The sequence below is a fragment of the Pseudorca crassidens genome, chromosome 14, assembly GCF_039906515.1.
Source record: "Pseudorca crassidens isolate mPseCra1 chromosome 14, mPseCra1.hap1, whole genome shotgun sequence".
In the NCBI taxonomy this organism is placed as follows: domain Eukaryota; kingdom Metazoa; phylum Chordata; class Mammalia; order Artiodactyla; family Delphinidae; genus Pseudorca; species Pseudorca crassidens.
The window spans coordinates 69,438,419-69,458,987 of record NC_090309.1 but is presented as its reverse complement, the minus strand read 5'-3'; the positions used below and the strand labels follow the sequence as shown (position 1 = coordinate 69,458,987).

Below are 20,569 nucleotides of genomic sequence, written 5' to 3'. Positions count from 1 at the left end.
TTGAGAACGAAAGAAGGAACTGGAGGAATCAGGCTCCCTGACTTCAGACTATACTACAAAGCTACAGTTATCAAGACGGTATGGTACTGGCACAAAAACAGAAAGATAGATCAATGGAACAGGATAGAAAGCCCAGAGTTAAACCCATGTACATATGGACACCTTATCTTTGATAAAGGTGGCAGTAATGTACAGTGGAGAAAGGACAGCCTCTTCAATAAGTGGTGCTGGGAAAAATGGACAGGTACATGTAAAAGTATGAGATTAGATCACTCCCTAACACCATACACAAAAATAAGCTCAAAATGGATTAAAGACCTAAATGTAAGGCCAGAAACTATCAAACTCTTAGAGGAAAACATAGGCAGAACACTCTATGACATAAATCACAGCAAGATCCTTTCTGACCCACCTCCTAGAGAAATGGAAATAAAAACAAAAATAAACAAATGGGACCTAATGAAACTTAAAAGCTTTTGCACAGCAAAGGAAACCATAAACAAGACCAAAAGACAACCCTCAGAATGGGAGAAAATATTTGCAAATGAAGCAACTGACAAAGGATTAATCTCCAAAATTTACAAGCAGCTCATGCAGCTCAATAACAAGAAAACAAACAACCCAATCCAAAAATGGGCAGAAGACCTAAATAGACATTTCTCCAAAGAAGATATACAGATTGCCAACAAACACATGAAAGAATGGTCAACATCATTAATCATTAGAGAAATGCAAATCAAAACTACAATGAGATATCATCTCACACCAGTCAGAAATGGCCATCATCAAAAAATCTAGAAACAATAAATGCTGGAGAGGGTGTGGAGAAAAGGGAACACTCTTGCACTGCTGGTGGGAATGTGAATTGGTACAGCCACTATGGAGAACAGTATGGAGGTTCCTTAAAAAACTACAAATAGAACTACCATATGACCCAGCAATCCCACTACTGGGCATATACCCTGAGAAAACCAAAATTCAAAAAGAGTCATGTACCAAAATGTTCATTGCAGCTCTATTTACAATAGCCCGGAGATGGAAACAACCTAAGTGCCCATCATCGGATGAATGGATAAAGAAGATGTGGCACATATATACAATGGAATATTACTCAGCCATAAAAAGAAATGAAATTGAGCTATTTGTAATGAGGTGGAGAGACCTAGAGTCTGTCATACAGAGTGAAGTAAGTCAGAAAGAAAAAGACAAATACCGTATGCTAACACATATATGTGGAATTTAAGAAAAAAAATGTCATGAAGAACCTAGGGGTAAAGCAGGAATAAAGACGCAGACCTCCTAGAGAACGGACTTGAGGTTATGGGGAGGGGGAAGGGTGAGCTGTGACAGGGCGAGAGAGAGTCATGGGCATATACACACTAACAAACGTAGTAAGGTAGATAGCTAGTGGGAAGCAGCCGCATGGCACAGGGATATTGGCTCGGTGCTTTGTGACAGCCTGGAGGGGTGGGATAGGGAGGGTGGGAGGGAGGGAGACGCAAGAGGGAAGACATATGGGAACATATGTTTATGTATGACCGATTCACTTTGTTATAAAGCAGAAACTAACACACCATTGTAAAGCAATTATACCCCAATAAAGATGTTAAAAAAAAAAAAAAAGAACTAAGAGGGAAATGGAAAAGGATTTGGGGAGATGATTGAAATGTTTAATGGGATAATAATAATGAAAATAACTATAATAGGAACTAGAAAAGTGATTGGGAGACTTCCGGGAAGATGGCGGAAGAGTAAGACGCGGAGATCACGTTCCTCCCCACAGATACACCAGAAATACATCTACGCGTGGAACAACTCCTACAGAGCATCTACTGAACGCTGGCAGAAGACCTCAGACCTCCCAAAAGGCAAGAAACCCCCCACGTACCTGGGTAGGGCAAAAGAAAAAACTAAACAGAGACAAAAGGATAGGGACGGGTCCTGCACCAGCGGGAGAGAGCTGTGAAGGAGGAAAAGTGTCCACACACTAGGAAGCCCCTTCGCGGGTGGAGACTTCGGGAGGCGGAGTGGGGGAGCTTGGGAGCCGCGGAGGAGAGCACAGCAACAGGGGTGCGGAGGGCAAAGCGGAGAGATTCCAGCGCAGAGGATCAGGCCGACCGGAACTCGCCAGCCAAGAGGCTTGTCTGCTCGCCCGCCGGGGCGGGCGGGACTGGGAGCTGAGGCTCCGGCTTTTGTCGGAGCGCCGGGAGAGGACTGAGGTTGGCGGCGTGAACACAGCCTGCAGGGCGTTAGTGCACCGCGGCTGGCCGGGAGAGAGTCCGGGGAGAAGTCTGGAACTGCCGAAGAGGCAAGAGACTTTTACGTCCCTCTTTGTTTCCTGGTGCACGAGGAGAGGGGATTAAGAGCGCCGCTTAAAGGAGCTCCAGAGACGGGCGCAAGCCGCGGCTAAAAGTGCGGAGCCCAGAGACAGACATGAGACGCTAGGGCCGCTGCTGCCGCCACCGGGAGCCCTGTGTGCGAACACAGGTCACTAGCCACACGCCCTTCCGGGGAGCCTGTGCAGCCCGCCACTGCCAGGGTCCCGGGATCCAGGGACAACTCCCCCGGGAGAACGCACAGGCGCGCCTCAGGCTGCAACGTCTTGCCGGCCTCTGCCGCCGCAGGCCCGCCCCACACTCCGTGCCCCTCCCTACCCCCGGGCCTGAGTGACCCAGAGCCTCCGAATCAGCGGCTCCTTTAACCCCGTCCTGTCTGAGCAAAGAACAGACGCCCTCCGGCGACCTACACGCACAGGCGGGGCTAAATCCAAAGCTGAGCCCCTGGGAGCTGTGAGAACAAAGAAGAGAAAGGGAAATCTCTCCCAGCAGCCTCAGAAGCAGCGGATTAAAGCTCCACAATCAACTTGATATACCCTGCATCTGTGGAATACCTGAATAGACAACGAGTCATCCCAAATTAAGGAGCCCTGTGGATGAAAGGCTCTTGGTGCTGCAGCCAGGAGTCAGTGCTGTGCCTCTGAGGTGGGAGAGCCAACTTCAGGACACTGATCCACAAGAGACCTCCCAGCTGCACATAATATCAAACAGCAAAAATTTCCGAGAGATCTCCATCTCAACGCCAGCACCCAGCTTCACTCAACGACCAGCAAGCTACAGTGCTGGACATCCTATGCCAAACAACTAGCAAGACAGGAACACAACCCCACCCATTAGCAGAGAGGCGGCCCAAAATCATAATAAGTCTACAGACACCCTAAAACACACCACCAGACGTGGACCTGCCCACCAGAAAGACAAGATCTAGCCTCATCCACCAGAACACAGGCACTAGTACCCTCCACCAGGAAGCCTACACAACCCACTGAACCAACCTTAGCCACTGGGGACAGACACAAAAAACAACAGGAACTACGAACCTTCAGCCTGCAAAAAAGGAGACCCCAAACACAGTAAGATAAGCAAAATGAAAAGACAGAAAAACACACCGCAGATGAAGGAGCAAGATAAAAACCCATCAGACCTAACAAATGAAGAGGAAATAGGCAGTCTACCTGAAAAAGAATTCAGAATAATGATAGTAAGGTTGATCCGAAATCTTGGAGATAGAATGGACAATAGAATGGACAAAATGCAAGAATCAGTTAACAAGGACCTAGAAGAACTAAAGATGAAACAAGCAACGATGAACAACACAATAAATGAAATTAAAAGTACTCTAGATGGGATCAATAGCAGAATAACTGAGGCAGAAGAACGGATAAGTGACCTGGAAGATAAAATAGTGGAAATAACTACTGCAGAGCAGAATAAAGAAAAAAGAATGAAAAGAACTGAGGACAGTCTCAGAGACCTCTGGGACAACATTAAACGTACCAACATTCGAATTATAGGGGTTCCAGAAGAAGAAGAGAAAAAGAAAGGGACTGAGAAAATATTTGAAGAGATTATAGTTGAAAACTTCCCTAATATGGGAAAGGAAATAGTTAATCAAGTCCAGGAAGCACAGAGAGTCCCATACAGGATAAATCCAAGGAGAAATACGCCAAGACACATATTAATCAAACTGTCAAAAATTAAATACAAAGAAAACATATTAAAAGCAGCAAGGGAAAAACAACAAATAACACACAAGGGAATCCCCATAAGGTTAACAGCTGATCTTTCAGCAGAAACTCTGCAAGCCAGAAGGGAGTGGCAGGACATATTGAAAGTGTTGAAGGAGAAAAACCTGCAACCAAGATTACTCTACCCAGCAAGGATCTCATTCAGATTTGATGGAGAAATTAAAACCTTTAGAGACAAGCAAAAGCTGAGAGAGTTCAGCACCACCAAACCAGCTCTACAACAACTGCTAAAGGAACTTCTCTAGGCAAGAAACACAAAAGAAGGAAAAGACCTACAATAACAAACCCAAAACAATTAAGAAAATGGGAATGGGAACATACATATCGATAATTACCTTAAATGTAAATGGACTAAATGCTCCCACCAAAAGACACAGATTGGCTGAATGGATACAAAAACAAGACCCATATATTTGCTGTCTACAAGAGACCCACTTCAGACCTAGAGACACATACAGACTGAAAGTAAGGGGATGGAAAAAGGTATTTCATGCAAATGGAAACCAAAAGAAAGCTGGAGTAGCAATTCTCATATCAGACAAAATAGATTTTAAAACAAAGACTATTAGAAGAGACAAAGAAGGACACTACATAATGATCAAGGGATCGATCCAAGAGGAAGATATAACAATTGTAAATATTTATGCACCCAACATAGGTGCACCTCAATACATAAGGCAAATACTGACAACCATAAAAGGGGAAATCGACAGTAACACATTCATAGTAGGGGACTTTAACACCCCACTTTCACCAATGGACAGATCATCCAAAATGAAAATAAATAAGGAAACACAAGCTTTAAATGATACATTAAATGAGATGGAGTTAATTGATATTTATAGGACATTCCATCCAAAAACAACAGAATACACATTTTTCTCAAGTGCTCATGGAACATTCTCCAGGATAGATCATATCTTGGGTCACAAATCAAGCCTCGGTAAATTTAAGAAAATTGAAATTGTATCAAGTATCTTTTCCGACCACAACGCTATGAGACTCGATATCAATCACAGGAGAAGATCTGTAAAAAATACAACCACATGGAGGCTAAACAATACACTACTTAATAACGAAGTGATCACTGAAGAAATCAAAGGGGAAATCAAAAAATACCTAGAAACAAATGACAATAGAGACACGACGACTCAAAATCTATGGGATGCAGCAAAAGCAGTTCTAAGAGGGAAGTTTATAGCAATACAATCTTACCTTAAGAAACAGGAAACATCTCGAATAAACAACCTAACCTTGCACCTAAAGCAATTAGAGAAAGAAGAACAAAAAAACCCCAAAGTTAGCAGGAGGAAAGAAATCATAAAAATCAGATCAGAAATAAATGAAAAAGAAATGAAGGAAACGATAGCAAAGATCAATAAAACTAAAAGTTGGTTCTTTGAAAGGATAAACAAAATTGATAAACCATTAGCCAGACTCATCAAGAAAAAAAGGGAGAAGACTCAAATCAATAGAATTAGAAATGAAAAAGGAGAAGTAACAACTGACACTGCAGAAATACAAAAGATCATGAGAGATTACTACAAGCAACTCTATGCCAATAAAATGGACAACCTGGAAGAAATGGACAAATTCTTAGAAAGGCACAACCTGCCAAGACTGAATCAGGAAGAAATAGAAAATATGAACAGACCAATCACAAGCACTGAAATTGAAACTGTGATTAAAAATCTTCCAACAAAGAAAAGCCCAGGACCAGATGGCTTCACAGGCGAATTCTATCAAACATTTAGAGAAGAGCTATCACCTATCCTTCTCAGACTCTTCCAAAATATAGCAGAGGGAGGAACACTCCCCAACTCATTCTACGAGGCCACCATCACCCTGATACCAAAACCAGACAAGGATGTTACAAAGAAAGAAAACTACAGGCCAATATCACTGATGAACATAGATGCAAAGATCCTCAACAAAATACTAGCAAACAGAATCCAACAGCACATTAAAAGGATCATACACCATGATCAAGTGGGGTTTATTCCAGGAATGCAAGGATTCTTCAATATACGCAAATCAATCAACGTGATACACCATATTAACAAATTGAAGGAGAAAAACCATATGATCATCTCAATAGATGCAGAGAAAGCTTTTGACAAAATTCAACACCCATTTATGATAAAAACCCTGCAGAAAGTAGGCATAGAGGGAACTTTCCTCAACATAATAAAGGCCATATATGACAAACCCACAGCCAACATCGTCCTCAATGGAGAAAAACTGAAAGCATTTCCACTAAGATCAGGAACAAGACAAGGTTGCCCACTCTCACCACTCTTATTCAACATAGTTTTGGAAGTTTTAGCCACAGCAATCAGAGAAGAAAAGGAAATAAAAGGAATCCAAATCGGAAAAGAAGAAGTAAAGCTGTCACTGTTTGCAGATGACATGATACTATACATACAGAATCCTAAAGATGCTACCAGAAAACTACTAGAGCTAATCAATGAATTTGGTAAAGTAGCAGGATACAAAATTAATGCACAGAAATCTCTGGCATTCCTATACACTAAGGATGAAAAATCTGAAAGTGAAATCAAGAAAACACTCCCATTTACCATTGCAACAAAAAGAATAAAATACCTAGGAATAAACCTACCTAAGGAGACAAAAGACCTGTATGCAGAAAATTATAAGACACTGATGAAAGAAATTAAAAATGATACAAATAGATGGAGAGATATACCATGTTCTTGGATTGGAAGAATCAACATTGTGAAAATGACTCTACTACCCAAAGCAATCTACAGATTCAATGCAATCCCTATGAAACTACCACTGGCATTTTTCACAGAACTAGAACAAAAAATCTCACAATTTGTATGGAAACACAAAAGACCCCGAATAGCCAAAGCAATCTTGAGAACGAAAGAAGGAACTGGAGGAATCAGGCTTCCTGACTTCATACTATACTACAAAGCTACAGTAATCAAGACAGTATGGTACTGGCACAAAAACAGAGACATGGATCAATGGAACAGGATAGAAAGCCCAGAGATAAACCCACGCACATATGGTCACCTTATCTTTGACAAAGGAGGCAGAAATGTACAGTGGAGAAAGGACAGCCTCTTCAATAAGTGGTGCTGGGAAAACTGGACAGCTACATGTAAAAGTATGAGATTAGATCACTCCCTAACACCATACACAAAAATAAGCTCAAAATGGATTAAAGACCTAAATGTAAGGCCAGAAACTATCAAACTCTTAGAGGAAAACATAGGCAGAACACTCTATGACATAAATCACAGCAAGATCCTTTTTGACCCACCTCCTAGAGAAATGGAAATAAAAACAAAAGTAAACAAATGGGACCTAATGAAACTTAAAAGCTTTTGTGCAGCAAAGGAAACCATAAAGAAGACCAAAAGACAACCCTCAGAATGGGAGAAAATATTTGCAAATGAAGCAACTGACAAAGGATTAATCTCCAAAATTTATAAGCAGCTCATGCAGCTTAATAACAAAAGAACAAACAACCCAATCCAAAAATGGGCAGAAGACCTAAATAGACATTTCTCCAAAGAAGATATACAGAGTGCCAACAAACACATGAAAGAATGCTCAACATCACTAATCATTAGAGAAATGCAAATCAAAACTACAATGAGATATCATCTCACACCAGTCAGAATGGCCATCATCAAAAAATCTAGAAACAATAAATGCTGGAGAGGGTGTGGAGAAAAGGGAACACTCTTACATTGTTGGTGGGAATGTAAATTGATACAGCCACTGTGGAGAACAGTATGGAGGTTCCTTAAAAAGCTACAAATAGAACTACCATATGACCCAGCAATCCCACTACTGGGCATATACCCTGAGAAAACCATAATTCAAAAAGAGTCATGTACCAAAATGTTCATTGCAGCTCTATTTACAATAGCCCAGAGATGGAAACAACCTAAGTGTCCATCATCGGATGAATGGATAAAGAAGATGTGGCACATATATACAATGGAATATTACTCAGCCATAAAAAGAGACGAAATTGAGCTATTTGTAATGAGGTGGATAGACCTAGAGTCTGTCATACAGAGTGAAGTAAGTCAGAAAGAGAGAGACAAATACCGTATGCTAATACATATATATGGAATTTAAGAAAAAAAAAATGTCATGAAAAACCTAGGGGTGAAACAGGAATAAAGACACAGACTTACTAGAGAATGGACTTGAGGCTATGGGGAGGGGGAAGGGTAAACGGTGACAAAGCAATAAAGAGGCATGGACATGTATACACTACCAAACGTAAGGTAGATAGCTAGTGGGAAGCAGCCGCATAGCACAGGGAGATCAGCTCGGTGCTTTGTGACCGCCTGGAGGGGTGGGATAGGGAGGGTGGGAGGGAGGGTGACGCAAGCGGGAAGAAAAAAAAAAAAAAAAAAAAAGAAAAGTGATTGGCCTTTTACTGTGTACTTAAGCATTGTTCTATGTGCTTCATATCTAATTCTCACAACTCTGTAAGACACAAGGTGCTATCATTATCCTTATTTTATCAAAAACACTTAAGCTAAGAGAAGATAACAGAGGGACGTAAGAAATGCTTTTGGCTGTAGGCTATTGTTCTGTACAGATTGCTGGTTGGTTTTTGCCAGTTGGATGAAGGAGTATCCTGGAACAGCATAATTTCCATGACCAGATTCAAGTAGGTCAAAGTATTCCCAAATACTTCTAGTTTTATTTTTTAATAAGCCATTATGGTTTTTACATCTGTGATTTTATCTAAAGCCTTTGCTAAGCTGTATGCATCATAGCTATGTGGCCAAAGAATCGCTTCTTTCGAGTTAGAAAGTTACCTTGTCTTCTTAGTTGTTATTCTCCAGATGGCCTATTCTCCCATAGCACACCTGTAAGCCTCGATCAGAAGCTTTCCAAGATTCATCAACTGCTACTCACTGACTGCTAACCCATTCTTTTTTTTTTTTTTTTTTTTTAACGGTACGTGGGCCTCTCACTGTTGTGGCCTCTCCCGTTGCAGAGAACAGGCTCCAGACGTGCAGGCTCAGCAGCCATGACTCACGGGCCCAGCCGCTTCGCAGCATGTGGGATCTTCCCGGACCGGGGCACAAACCCGTGTCCCCTGCATCGGCAGGCGGACTCTCAACCACTGCACCACCAGGGAAGCCCCGCTAACCCATTCTTGACATGCATGTGGGGATTAAGGATGCAGCCAGAAGAAGTCTGGAATGGGTTTCTAATAACATTAAAGTCCTGGACGGGGGAAAAAAAAAAAGTACTCCTTGGGGGGTGGTGTTTTCACATTTTCAGTTGGTTTCATGAAGGTTCTGACCTTTGGCTGAGAAAGAAGGACATGGAGAATAAACAACTGGATAGTATTAAAAATAGGGTCTGGATAGGGCCTCATGGCTTAGGAGATCAGAACAATGGGTCAGGGTGGGAGATGGATGTCATTAATGCCAATGCCCTGATCCAGAAGGTTTAAGTTGAATTTCGAGGAGCAACGGTGCATAAAATGCCCTAAGGCAACCATAAAAGCATAACATATATGACATCAAAAAGAAGAAAAAAATAGTAAGAGATATAGCCACTGCTTCTCAAGAGAAATATAGTGAAATAGACCAGGAACAATATTTATGGATCCAGAAAGGTCTTTCCATTGATGTGCAGGGAATGGTTGCTTAAAAAATTGATCTTGAATCTAATGGCAGGAAAGTAAATGTAACATCATAGAACACACCAAGAATTGGTAGAATGACACATATTTATTGAAATGGCAATAAAGCATGTCCAAAGGAAAGAGATCTAATAGAAAAATGGAAGCATGTGGATCTAGTAGCAGGTGTGGTTGCATGGGAGTCTGCGAATCTTAAGGCAGACACTGGGTGGGGGAAAGAGAATTAAGGTAAACCTATTGGGGGAGTGTGCCACAGACCTCAAGCCAGTTAGAAGATGTAAAAGATGTTTTCTTCAAACCAATTACCTCAGAAGACAGCTTTGATCGAGATGGACAATTTCTGCTAATAGTCACCCTTTGCTTATAAAGCGATCATCTGATACATTATTGATTCAATCTTTGACAATTTCATTTCTCAAAAAAGATAAAAGGAGCAACAAACTGTTACTACCTTCAGTAACTATTTACAGATATGAAAGCCATAAGAATCTTAAGAGAATATGATCCTGTTATCTTATTATCTGTAATAACAGCACTGGATATAGTCAACATGTTGTCATGCCTCTAGGAAAGCAGATTTCAAAACGTCAGAGGAAAGATGGATATGATCCCTCAGTCAGAGAATCTGGATGCTTGGTGACTAATGTGGGAGTGGAGATAAAAAGGTAGAAATGGGGACTTCCCTGGTGGTCCAGTGGTAAAGAATCCACCTTCCAATGCAGGGGATGCAGGTTTGATCCCTGGTCAGGGAACTAAGATCCCACATGCCACGGGGCAATTGAACCCATGCACCACAACTACTGAGCTCGCATGCCTCAACTAGAGAACCTGCATGCCACAAACTACAGAGCCCACGTGCTCTGGAACCCGTGCGACACAACTAGAGAGAGAAAAAACCTGCACGCCACAACTAGAGAGAAGCCCGTGCGCAGGAACGAAGAGCCCGCATGCCTCAACGAGGATCCCACGTGCCGCAACTAAGACCCGAAGCAGCCAAAAATAAATAAAATAATAAATAAATCTTTTTTTTTTTTTTTAAAGGCAGAAACGACCTCAGGGAGAAGTGAAGGGAGAGATCTGAAGTCACCAAGGGGACAGCACATTTGCTCTCAGATGAACCCAGATTTAGAGGATGTGGACAAAAGATGGCAAGATAGCTCTAGCCAAGGACTAATTCCAAAAAGAGTACAACCTTGTCATGTCTGAACAACAATAAAGCCCAGAGCTGAGATTTATGGAAAGCTGTGTACACATTAAAAAGGGCAAGAATAACAATGGCAGGGCTGGAGGAGAACAGAAAGAACGGAGCCTGGCTTCTCTTTTACTTCTGTTATTTCTATCAAGCACAATGATCTGCAAGTTGGAAAGGCTGAAAATCAACAGGAAGATCTGAAGATCAAAGTGGTGAAGTGACAGTCAAAGGATGAGCTGATGTGAGCGTCTCGCCTTGTTTCAGGAATGGTTCTGGGAAGCTAGGCCAGTGTATTTCTTGACCTTCAACTTCCCCATTTTTATTAGGGAAGGAAGCATAGCTTGTTATCTACCTACACGCTTTTCTATTTCTAAACTCATACATATTCTCTCATTTTCTACGTTGTATTACATATTCTAATTATTAGGAAAATGTCTTATACTCTTGGATGGGTTAATGAATGTTTATTAGTTCACCAGGTTGTTATTTACTAAATTAGAAGCAAATGGTTAGGAAGAGCTTTGCAAAGAGCCTAACAATCTATTTGACTTTTCAGGTTTCAGAATCAAGCTGTCTGCTGAGAAAGCCATGAATGGCCACATGGAAAGAAATATGTGTCATCTCTCATGTCTATAGCATTACACATGGACTTGATGTACCAATGAAAACACCATTTAAACACAAGGAGTAGAGTAGAAGAGTAGAGGAAATGAAGTACAGAGGTGGAGAAAATAATCGTTATTTTTCATTTCAGAGTATTTTAGAAAAAAATAATTTATCCAATAAATATTTATTGTGCCCCACCATGTGCCAGTGATATGAAGATGAATAAAACAGGGTCCTTGCCTTCGAGTTACTCATAGTCAGATATGTGAAAATACAAACTCCTTAAACTTCCCTTAAGGAGCCCAGTTTTCTAGATATGGAAACGTTCACATGATCTAGGACTTGACACAGGCAGGAGTCCCTGCAGGGGGTCAGGTATAGCTCATCTGGGTCTCCAGTGCTGGCATGGATGTCTTATGATCCCACTTTACCTATGGGCCAGATGAAGCCCTGGTAGAGTGATAACCATCTTAAAGACAAAGCTGAGCCATCCAAACAGCTTTGGAGAGAGACCTATTGTTCTGCTCTGAAGGCACGAGCTGGGCCCCTGAGACATGTAGGGAAGCATACAGAAGGTGGGGGTAGAGCAAGGCCACTTAGACTCACCGGTGGATGAAGTGGTTTTCCTCTAGATACTGGCAGCCACAGGCGATGTCCCGAGCCACGTGCAGGAGGTCCAGCATGGCCAGGGAGGAGGGCTGATTCTGTGGCAGACAGAAGTGACCAGATGATGAGAAGTTCTTGGGGGAGAGAAGGTCTGAAACACTTCCCATGCTTGCTAGGAGGCCACACAGGTGCGCCACCCCCAGGGTCTCAGCCCTGGCTGCACATTCGAAATCACCTGGTGGCTTAAAAAATGCAGATGCCTGGGCCTCAGCCCAGACCAAAGACTCCATCTCTGCAGGTGGGCGCAACATTTACAGGGTCGCAGCTCCCAGATGAGCGGGGCTGGAGCCCTAAACCACAGGAACCGGGACTGGCAGACGTCCTGCCCCTTTGCACTTTTTCTGCCCATTCTTCCACCTCAATCTTCATAAACATTTGGATCCCCCAAACATACAAACAGGCCTGTGGGGAAATAAAGGGGGCTAATATTGTTTTAGAAATGCTCTAGTTAAATGCTTAAAAATATTTTTTAAAAAATTAATTTTCTTCCTGAAGACCTAGACCTGAAGTGGATTGAAAAAGGAAAGCTTCCAGAAAATGATGGGCAGCTGAAGAGCCATCTCCGGCCTTTCTGCATGATTCTCTTTTGTGCAAAAGCTGCTGCCGCCCCCTCACCCCCGCTGCCCCCGAGATGCACCCCGCCGTTGCCTCCCCGCAGCCTGGTGGAGCCCCGGGAAGTCTTTTCTGAGGGCTATGCCCTCCTTGGTGTCTTTTAAATTCCTAAACCCCCAAGTCTGCAGCAACACGTCGTCATGCAGTGTCACATTCACTGCGCTCTTCTGTGCCTATCTTACCATGTCCCCAAGGAAACTTCGAGGTACCCGAGGCAGGGCCTTCAGCGTCCACTTCCGTGGTCTCCAATACGACCCTTAGCTCGCTGCCGTGGTTCAGTGAACAAGGGGGTTCGTTGGTTGATTACAGCGGAACTAGGGTTTACCCAGATGCCGGCCACAGACCAGGACCTCCCTGGGACTCCTTGGAGAGACAGCACGGGACTGAAGGAGGCAGAGAGGCGTTTGTCTAGGGCATATGCTTCAGTTCTGGGGAGGGAAGACTCAGGGAGGGGCATAGTCTCTGCCCATGGACCACTGGGCAGTGCCTTACATGCAACAGAGCAAGTCCCAGGACATGATCTCCTTTGATGCAACATCCCGTGTGGTCGGTAGGGAAGAGAGGTTACTTCTGTATTAAAGATGCGAGGGCTGAGGGCTCAGAGAGGCTCAGGTCACACAGTCAACAGGGTGGAGCCGAAACTGCCCTGAACTGGGCTTTAAGGATCTGGGTTGGGGGAAGTAGGATTCTAGGAGTTAAAATGGAGTTTCTCGGGAGAGCGTGTCCGAGAAGGGCCGGAGTAGCCATGGGCGCAGCGCATGGTACCCAAGTGAATACGGATGCAGCACACAGATGCCGTGAGGGCACATTCCGGTGCTCGGTTGAGCTGAGCTGGGCTTCATCCTGCTCGTCCCTTATTGGCTGTGTGAGCTGGGGCTGACCGCTTTGCCTCTGTCCAAGCCACCGTGTCCTGGTCTGTGAAATCAGCATGACACTCTTGGCCTCCCTGGATGGTTAAGAGCACCTACAGTCAGAGGCACAGAGTGAGCGCTTCATAGAGGGCTCTGCAGTTATGCAGGGGGCTGCTCCTGGGGGTGCTGTGGGGTCTCGGGAAATGGCTCTTGTGTTGGGCTTCTCCCGGGACCTTGTCAGGCTGAGAAGTACTGGGCACTGTGAGAGACAGTCCCCTTCTCCTGGGGAAAAGGAAAGTAATATATTTCCAAGGGGAATATGCATCCATCTTGCTATAGTATTAGAACAATCTTTTCTCTCTCTTTCTTTCAAATTGCTTTCTGTTCCTGCCAAAGAGGACCCAGTCCTAGCTCCCCCTGGGTCTCTTTGTGTCTTAGCCCCCATCACTCAGGATGCAAGGACCACTGACGTCTCAAATGCTCCATGAGTCTGGTGTGCTGCAGGGACTAAATCTTCCCATGCATTAACCCACGGGCCGGGATTATCTGGGCTCCCTGTCTTTGGCTGCTCAGAGCAAATTAACCGCGCCGCTAATCAGTCTGAACAGAGCAGACAGATGGTAACCCATGGGTGTGTGTGTGTGTGTGTGTGTGTGTGTGTGTGTGTGTGTGTGTGTGTGTGTGTGTGTGTGTGTGTGTGTGTGCGCGCGCGCGCGCCTGCGCGCGCGCGGTGGCGGAGGTGTGGATGCTGTGGCAAAACCGATACTTAAAACTAGCAGTGCAGAGAGCAGCCAGTGTGCTCAGTGTCATTTCTATCCTTCCTGGGCAAAGAAGGCCTTGGAACCAGGGTTTCTGCCCCCTATTTGCCACTGAATGCGGCACTTCCTTTGGCAACTCGGGCAGCCATGGTTATGGGTGTAGCCTGCCCAGTACTCAGAGAGGATTTTGTGCAGTATTTCCCAAAGCAGGCTGTGGGATGGAATTCAATCAAACAGGCATGGGAATTCCTGGGTTAAATAGGCTTCTTTATCACAGAAATGATCAGAGTCTTTGCTAAACGCTAATGTGTGTTGAGAATCGGTAGGAGAGGAGTCTGCGTGGCTCTGAGATTTGCTTGACCAAGGAATTCTTCTGAGCATGTGTGTGAGTGTGTAGCACCTCAGGGTACCGGAGTTCCCTTCAGGGACACTGTTTTGACCAATATCCTACTTTTACACGGGAGAAAAGAGGCCCCACTGAAGTGGAATAATTTCTTTGCTCGCAGTTTCTGAGGGGCTATTTCCAAAGGATAATGTATATACTAATAAAAGACAGAATAATATTGATACCTGTTCCTTCCTTAAGTAGCTTCTGCATTTAGAGATGAAGGGTCACAGGACATGGGGGAGGAACTGTTTCACCAAGTGAAAAACAGACTAGGGGTATATTTTAAAATTGACACATATGAGGGTAAGAGGGAAAGATGAAAGGAAGAAGCAAAGAATGCAGACAGGGGACACAAAATATTAAACGTGGCAAAAATCCATTTTGAAAAGTGATGAGATGCGAATGGTGCTGGGCCCTCATATTCCTGGCTCCTGACATGGCCGAGAAAATACCCCTCCACGCACTTTGGAGGCAGCATTGGTATTTGGCAAAGTTGAAGCCAAAGATGAAAACCTAAGCATTAGTTGCAACCAGAGGTTCTCACCCCTGTGCTGCTGTTCACCTCTGACATCCAAGAAGCCGTCTTGTACTGAGCCTCTTCTCTAGAGCCATTACCTACAGGATTACCATGTTCCAAACATCTATAGACACTATAGCGGTCAATGACCGCCACCTTGAATAAAGAGATTACTGACTCCTTAATGGTCTTTGTCATTATTGATTGAATCAACTGATATTAAAAGACAGCTACTAGCCTACATCTGGCATATATTAAACCCTCAATAAAAATTTGTTCAATAAAGAGAGCATCTGCAAAGTTGTTTTGACATTAAAAGTGTCCTTCCTTCTTGAGGAGGTGGGGTCCTGGGACCAAACGATGTTTTCCTCTGTACCCATGAATTTCATTTCCATGACAGACATGGTTGGCCCAGGTACCCATTCTGTCTTCTGAGTCTGTATATCCATCATTACTTCATGTCCTTCTATGCTGATGGTCCATGGAGCCACTGAGCCCCGGGGATGGCAGGAAGTGAGTACAGAGTGCTCGTGTGACTCTGAGTGCCCAGCCGGGTGCCTGCACACATCAGGTCATCATCAGGTAAGCCCGGAGACTCAAGGACTTCAAACAAATGAATCAGGTGGACTTCAGGCCTTTGAATCCAGTGAGCTCCACAGGCTGGAGGCACGACTCTGCCCACGCTCTCCTCAGGGCGTGTATCTCTCCGGCCCTGATGTCCATCAGCCAGCCCCTCCCTTCTTCATCATGTGTAGGATTTGCTGATATTAGCCCCCTCGGTCCACTTCTAAATCGCGCTCCTTTCTCACAGTCAACCTGACCCCCACTCCACTAAGCTGGATTTTGTGGTTCTGAGAATCATGCAGGACACCTAGCAACCTCCTCCCCACCTCCCCACCCCTTCCACCCACGGCCGGAAGTTGCTGCTACAAACACATTTGCACGGGGTCACTCTGGAGGCTGTGATCCGACGTTTTAAATCACCCGTCGTGGGCAGTACCTCAGGAACGACCAGCTCACCTGAGACGAGTGGGTGTGTAGAGGGGTAAGGAGGAGGACTGGGGTGCTACCAAGGGGCACGGCTGGCAGGGAGAGCCACACAGAAGAGCAGGGTCAAGGGTTAGCGGGCAGATTTGGTCGGGGGGATCCCGACCCTTAGAAGAGGCTCTCCCAAGCGGAGTCGACCTTCTGCTGGCTGTGGGCATCCCTCGGGCGGTAGCTGCAGCTAGAGGTCGGAACTCGGCAGCAGGCTCCTGCTCTGAGCCTCCTGGGGGCGGCTCTGGGGCTGGAGGTGGTGGGAGAGATCCGTGACCTGCTTTTCCTTGCTGGTGCTTCGTTCTTTGAGACAACATCCAAATCCTCTTTCATCATCAAGGGAGAGGGATACCTTTGCCCGCAAGTCCTCGGACTTGCCAAGTGAAGGGTTCCCAGATTCCCTTTACAAGGAGGTCACAATACTTTCTTGTCCTCAAGCCCCAGGAATCTCCAGTGGGAAAGCCAGAGCTAGGCCTCTGCCCAAAGTGTGATACCAAGGGTTCCGTGTGACGTCTGCCAGAGGCACTGCTTCCCAGCACCGCTCGGCCTTGCTGGGTGCTGGTGGGAAAGCCAAGGCTGGTGCCCAGACCTGGCAGAGATGCCGGCATAGCTGGCGGCATTTGCTCTGAACAACCCACCCTCACCTTGGCACTCAGGGCTTCTCGAAGAGGACCATCTGGATAAACAGCACAGCAGGCTGGAGAGAGCATGGAATTAGGATCCACCAGACCTGAGCTCTAGCTCCAGCTCTTTCACTTCCTGTGCACCTCGGCAAGTCACATGACCGCCCTGAGCCACTGTTTTCCCGCCTCCAGAACGGGGTGAGATCTGTACCGTCTCCTTCACAGGGTGGTTGTGACAATGCAGATGAGGATTACCGTGAGGTGGGCTTAGTCCTCTCTGCCCCTCCCCCAGCCCCTTCCTCCTGCCAGGTGTGCTCAGGTGCACACACACTCATCTTCTCGAGGCGTTAGAGCGGATTCCTCTTAGATGCCGAGAGAGGTCACCCAGAGGCTTGCGGGGACGGTGTGGAGGCTCCTAAGGAGGCGGTTTCTCAACTGAGCCTGAGCGAAGGCGTGGACTGGAGTAGGCGTGACCTTCCGAGGTTTCCGCAACCACCTGGGGTCCTCGTGAGGAGAGCGTTCCGTTCTGGTCTTGCTGTGGCAGAGCGGTTGTCGGTCTTTCTCTGCTGTCCCCGTGGTTCTCATAGTCCAGTGGCAACCAGAGGAAGTCAGGTCCTAACTCAGGGGTCTGCTCTGCTCCAGTTTCCAGGGTCCAGGCCTCTTGAAGACCCCGGCAGTGACAGGAGTGGACAGCTGGACTCCGGGCTCCCCCAGTGTGCTGTATTTTATAAATGATCTCTGTCCGAGATGTTCTAGCCTAGCCCGAGGAGTTCACGTTGCAGATGCTGAGGTTAGAGGGGGTTGGCTGCCCTAAGCAGGTTGTCTAATGGCCAAGCAGGGCTGGGCGTGGGTGGGTCACTTAGGTTTCTTCACTCCCCCAAGCTCTAGCCCTTTAACCATAACATGTATGCAGCACCTTCCTAAATACCCCAGCACTCTACTTTGATAGGAAAACTACAAGGTCAGGATGTCCACATTTGAGAGATGAGGACAGTGGGGTTCAGAACGGGTGGATGCAGAGTGACCTGCCCCAAGTCAGTTGGTTGAGTGAGTGACACAGCCGGCATGAAAGTCCCCCCACTGTGCTTGTCCCTAGTTTTGGTTTTCCACAATCAGCAGGCCATAAAAATAGATACAGCCTGGAGAAGCTGTTGCACAAGCCTTACACAAGCTCCCTGGGGCTGGGCTCAGCCTTCAGCCACCTTCTGTCCCCTCTCTCCCGCCTTTCCCCCAGATCCGAGCCCATGGGCTGACTCCCTCGGTCCCACTGAGTATGTTGCTTCCCAGGCTGCCCACCCTGGCTCCTTCCTCCCCCTGCTCCGTCCCCCGGCACAGCTACTGGGAAAGGCTGGTTCTCACTCACCGGGCGAGGGCGCGTCTCTCGGAGGAAGGACTTGAGGTCTCCTCCCGCCATGAGCTCCAGCAGGATAAATCGGGGCAGGGCTTGCAGACTCACCCCGATACAGCGCACGATGTTCTGGTGGTTGAACTTGCTGCAGAGCAGAGGGGAATAACCGAATTTAACTGAGCTGAGTCTGGGAAAACCTTAAGTGGGCAAAGCCGGGTACAGATTTATGCTTTCAGAAGCCACATTTTGTAAATGCTTTCTGTAAATGTGGGAAGCAGGGCTCCCAGGCTGGGCCTAAGCAGAGGATAATCCGGCTGCTGAGAAGCTGGGAGAACCAGAGGGCAGGTCTGGCGGGAGCTCAGTCTGCTTGAAAGAACTTGCTTGGGGGCGAGGAGGAACTTGGGTGAGCAGGTGGGGCGGGGGTGGGGAGAGGAGGGCTTTGAGGCTGGGGCGCGGACTGCTGGCCAGGATTCACGTTTGGGGTTTGGGTTTTCAGAGGAAGGCCTCAGGCGGAAGAGGAACTGCTTTCCTGAGGGACTGCGTGAGACCTGCCAGGTGACCGTGTGTGGAAGAGAACAAGGAAGTGGGCCACGGATCCCACTGTGGACTCCTCATGGGGGCTCTGAGATTCGGGTTTTCCTGTTAATGTGATCCTATCGGGACACGTGAGGCAGCGGGGCCAGGAAACTCCACGTGGGCGCACGTGTGCAGAGGTGACACACAGGGTGACTGTACACCCAAATATAATGCTGCTTAGTTACTGCCAAGTACAGAGATGGAGTGATTCGGGTCTCCTTCCATCTACTCTCCTACTTTCCAGGTTTTATTCAATAATCACATACTACATGCTCAGTCAGAAAATACGTCATTTTTAAAGCAGGGGCTGAGCCTGCTGCTATCCTCCTATGGACCCAGCGCACCACACATGCTGCTCTGGACTCGTTCCACTTCTGTCAAGGGGAGACCTCGGGCTGCCCCAGCCTTCAGGATGTTTGAGGTTCCCCAGTGCACCAGGAGGCCATGAGCCTGGCCAGATCTCAAGGTCCAACATCTGCTGTCAGAGCCCCGGCCACTGAGACTCCCAGTGGGGGGCCCCAGATCCACCAATTGAAGGGTCAGGCCAGCTGGGTGGACCAGGGTGGGCACCTTCCATCACTTGGGGGCCCATTTCCTTTACATGAGAGCTGAGAGCTGGGGTTGGCGAAGCACCTGGTGGAAGAGATGCCTGGAGGAGGATTGTATCTTCTACTGTCAACAACCAGCATGCTCTGTTTCTTAAGAAAAGGGGGAAAAGAACCAGCTGGTGACACAGGGATGCGGATTGAAGGTGGAGCGCTATCGATTGGATTCATTTTCTAAGACAGCCATCTGGGGGCTGGTTCCACTCTGGTAAGACGTGCTAAGAATTTACAGAGTCTCCTGTTGGAGAGGGAGGGCTATGCTGCAGGACAATCCTGTTTCCCTCGAAGATGTGCCTGTTAGAAACATCTCGTGTCCCTTACAGGCTTGGGGCAGTGGTGTGGGGTGTCTCCCTGTATCGTTACCTGATGATCAGGGCTTCCATGAGGAAATCCAGTTCGTCCTGTTCGGAACACACCTCAGGCAGCGTCTGGGCACAGAAGGGAGGGTGGGAAGGAGAAGGAGGCTGTGAGCCGCAGAGGTCAGAGGCTTTCAGCAGACAGCCACACTTACAGAGACCCCTGGCCAAGGTCAGGCCCACAGGGGAGCTGCCTCTTACCTTCACAGCCACTTGCAGGGGGCTCGGGTCGTTGGGCATTCCAGACACCTGACCTTCATACACCTCCCCAAACGCGCCGTGGCCCAGACCCCTGTTCAAAGAGAAGGCGAGATGAGACAGGGGCACATTTAGTGGACGCACATGGGAGCCAGGGGGGTCACGCACACCCTCAAGGGTAATGCCCTCAGTCTGGCTTTGCTCGTCGGTCCTGGCCTCCATTGCTTTACCCGGCAAGAAAGTTTCCAAGCCAGGATTCAGGACACTGGCTGGACATTCCTTCTGTGAACACTTACTGAGCCTCTAATATTTGCCAGGGACCTAGAGGGGACTAAGGCTCAGCCTGCCAGGGAGGCCTGTGCTCCCTGGGGCCGGGGGTGAGGGGCACAGACAGCTGGTGGACACCCCCTGGAGTGTGCTTGGTGAGTGACAGACATGTGCACAGGGTGCTCTGGGAGCTAGGAGTGGGGAGCAAGGCCTGGGGAGGGGCACTTGGGC

At 46.8% G+C, this 20,569-nt stretch overlaps 1 protein-coding gene across 1 annotated transcript in view; it reads right to left on the bottom strand.

Annotated features, from left to right (window-relative positions):
- Positions 1-20,569, bottom strand: part of LOC137205551 (ALK tyrosine kinase receptor) — a 65,429-nt gene that overhangs the window by 19,315 nt on the left and 25,545 nt on the right. The window contains exons 11-14 of the mRNA XM_067703863.1: positions 20,075-20,165; positions 19,881-19,945; positions 18,352-18,481; positions 12,145-12,242 (exon numbers count right to left, since the gene is read on the bottom strand). Of these exons, the coding sequence (XP_067559964.1) occupies positions 12,145-12,242; positions 18,352-18,481; positions 19,881-19,945; positions 20,075-20,165 (384 nt within the window). The remainder of the gene's footprint in view (positions 1-12,144; positions 12,243-18,351; positions 18,482-19,880; positions 19,946-20,074; positions 20,166-20,569) is intronic.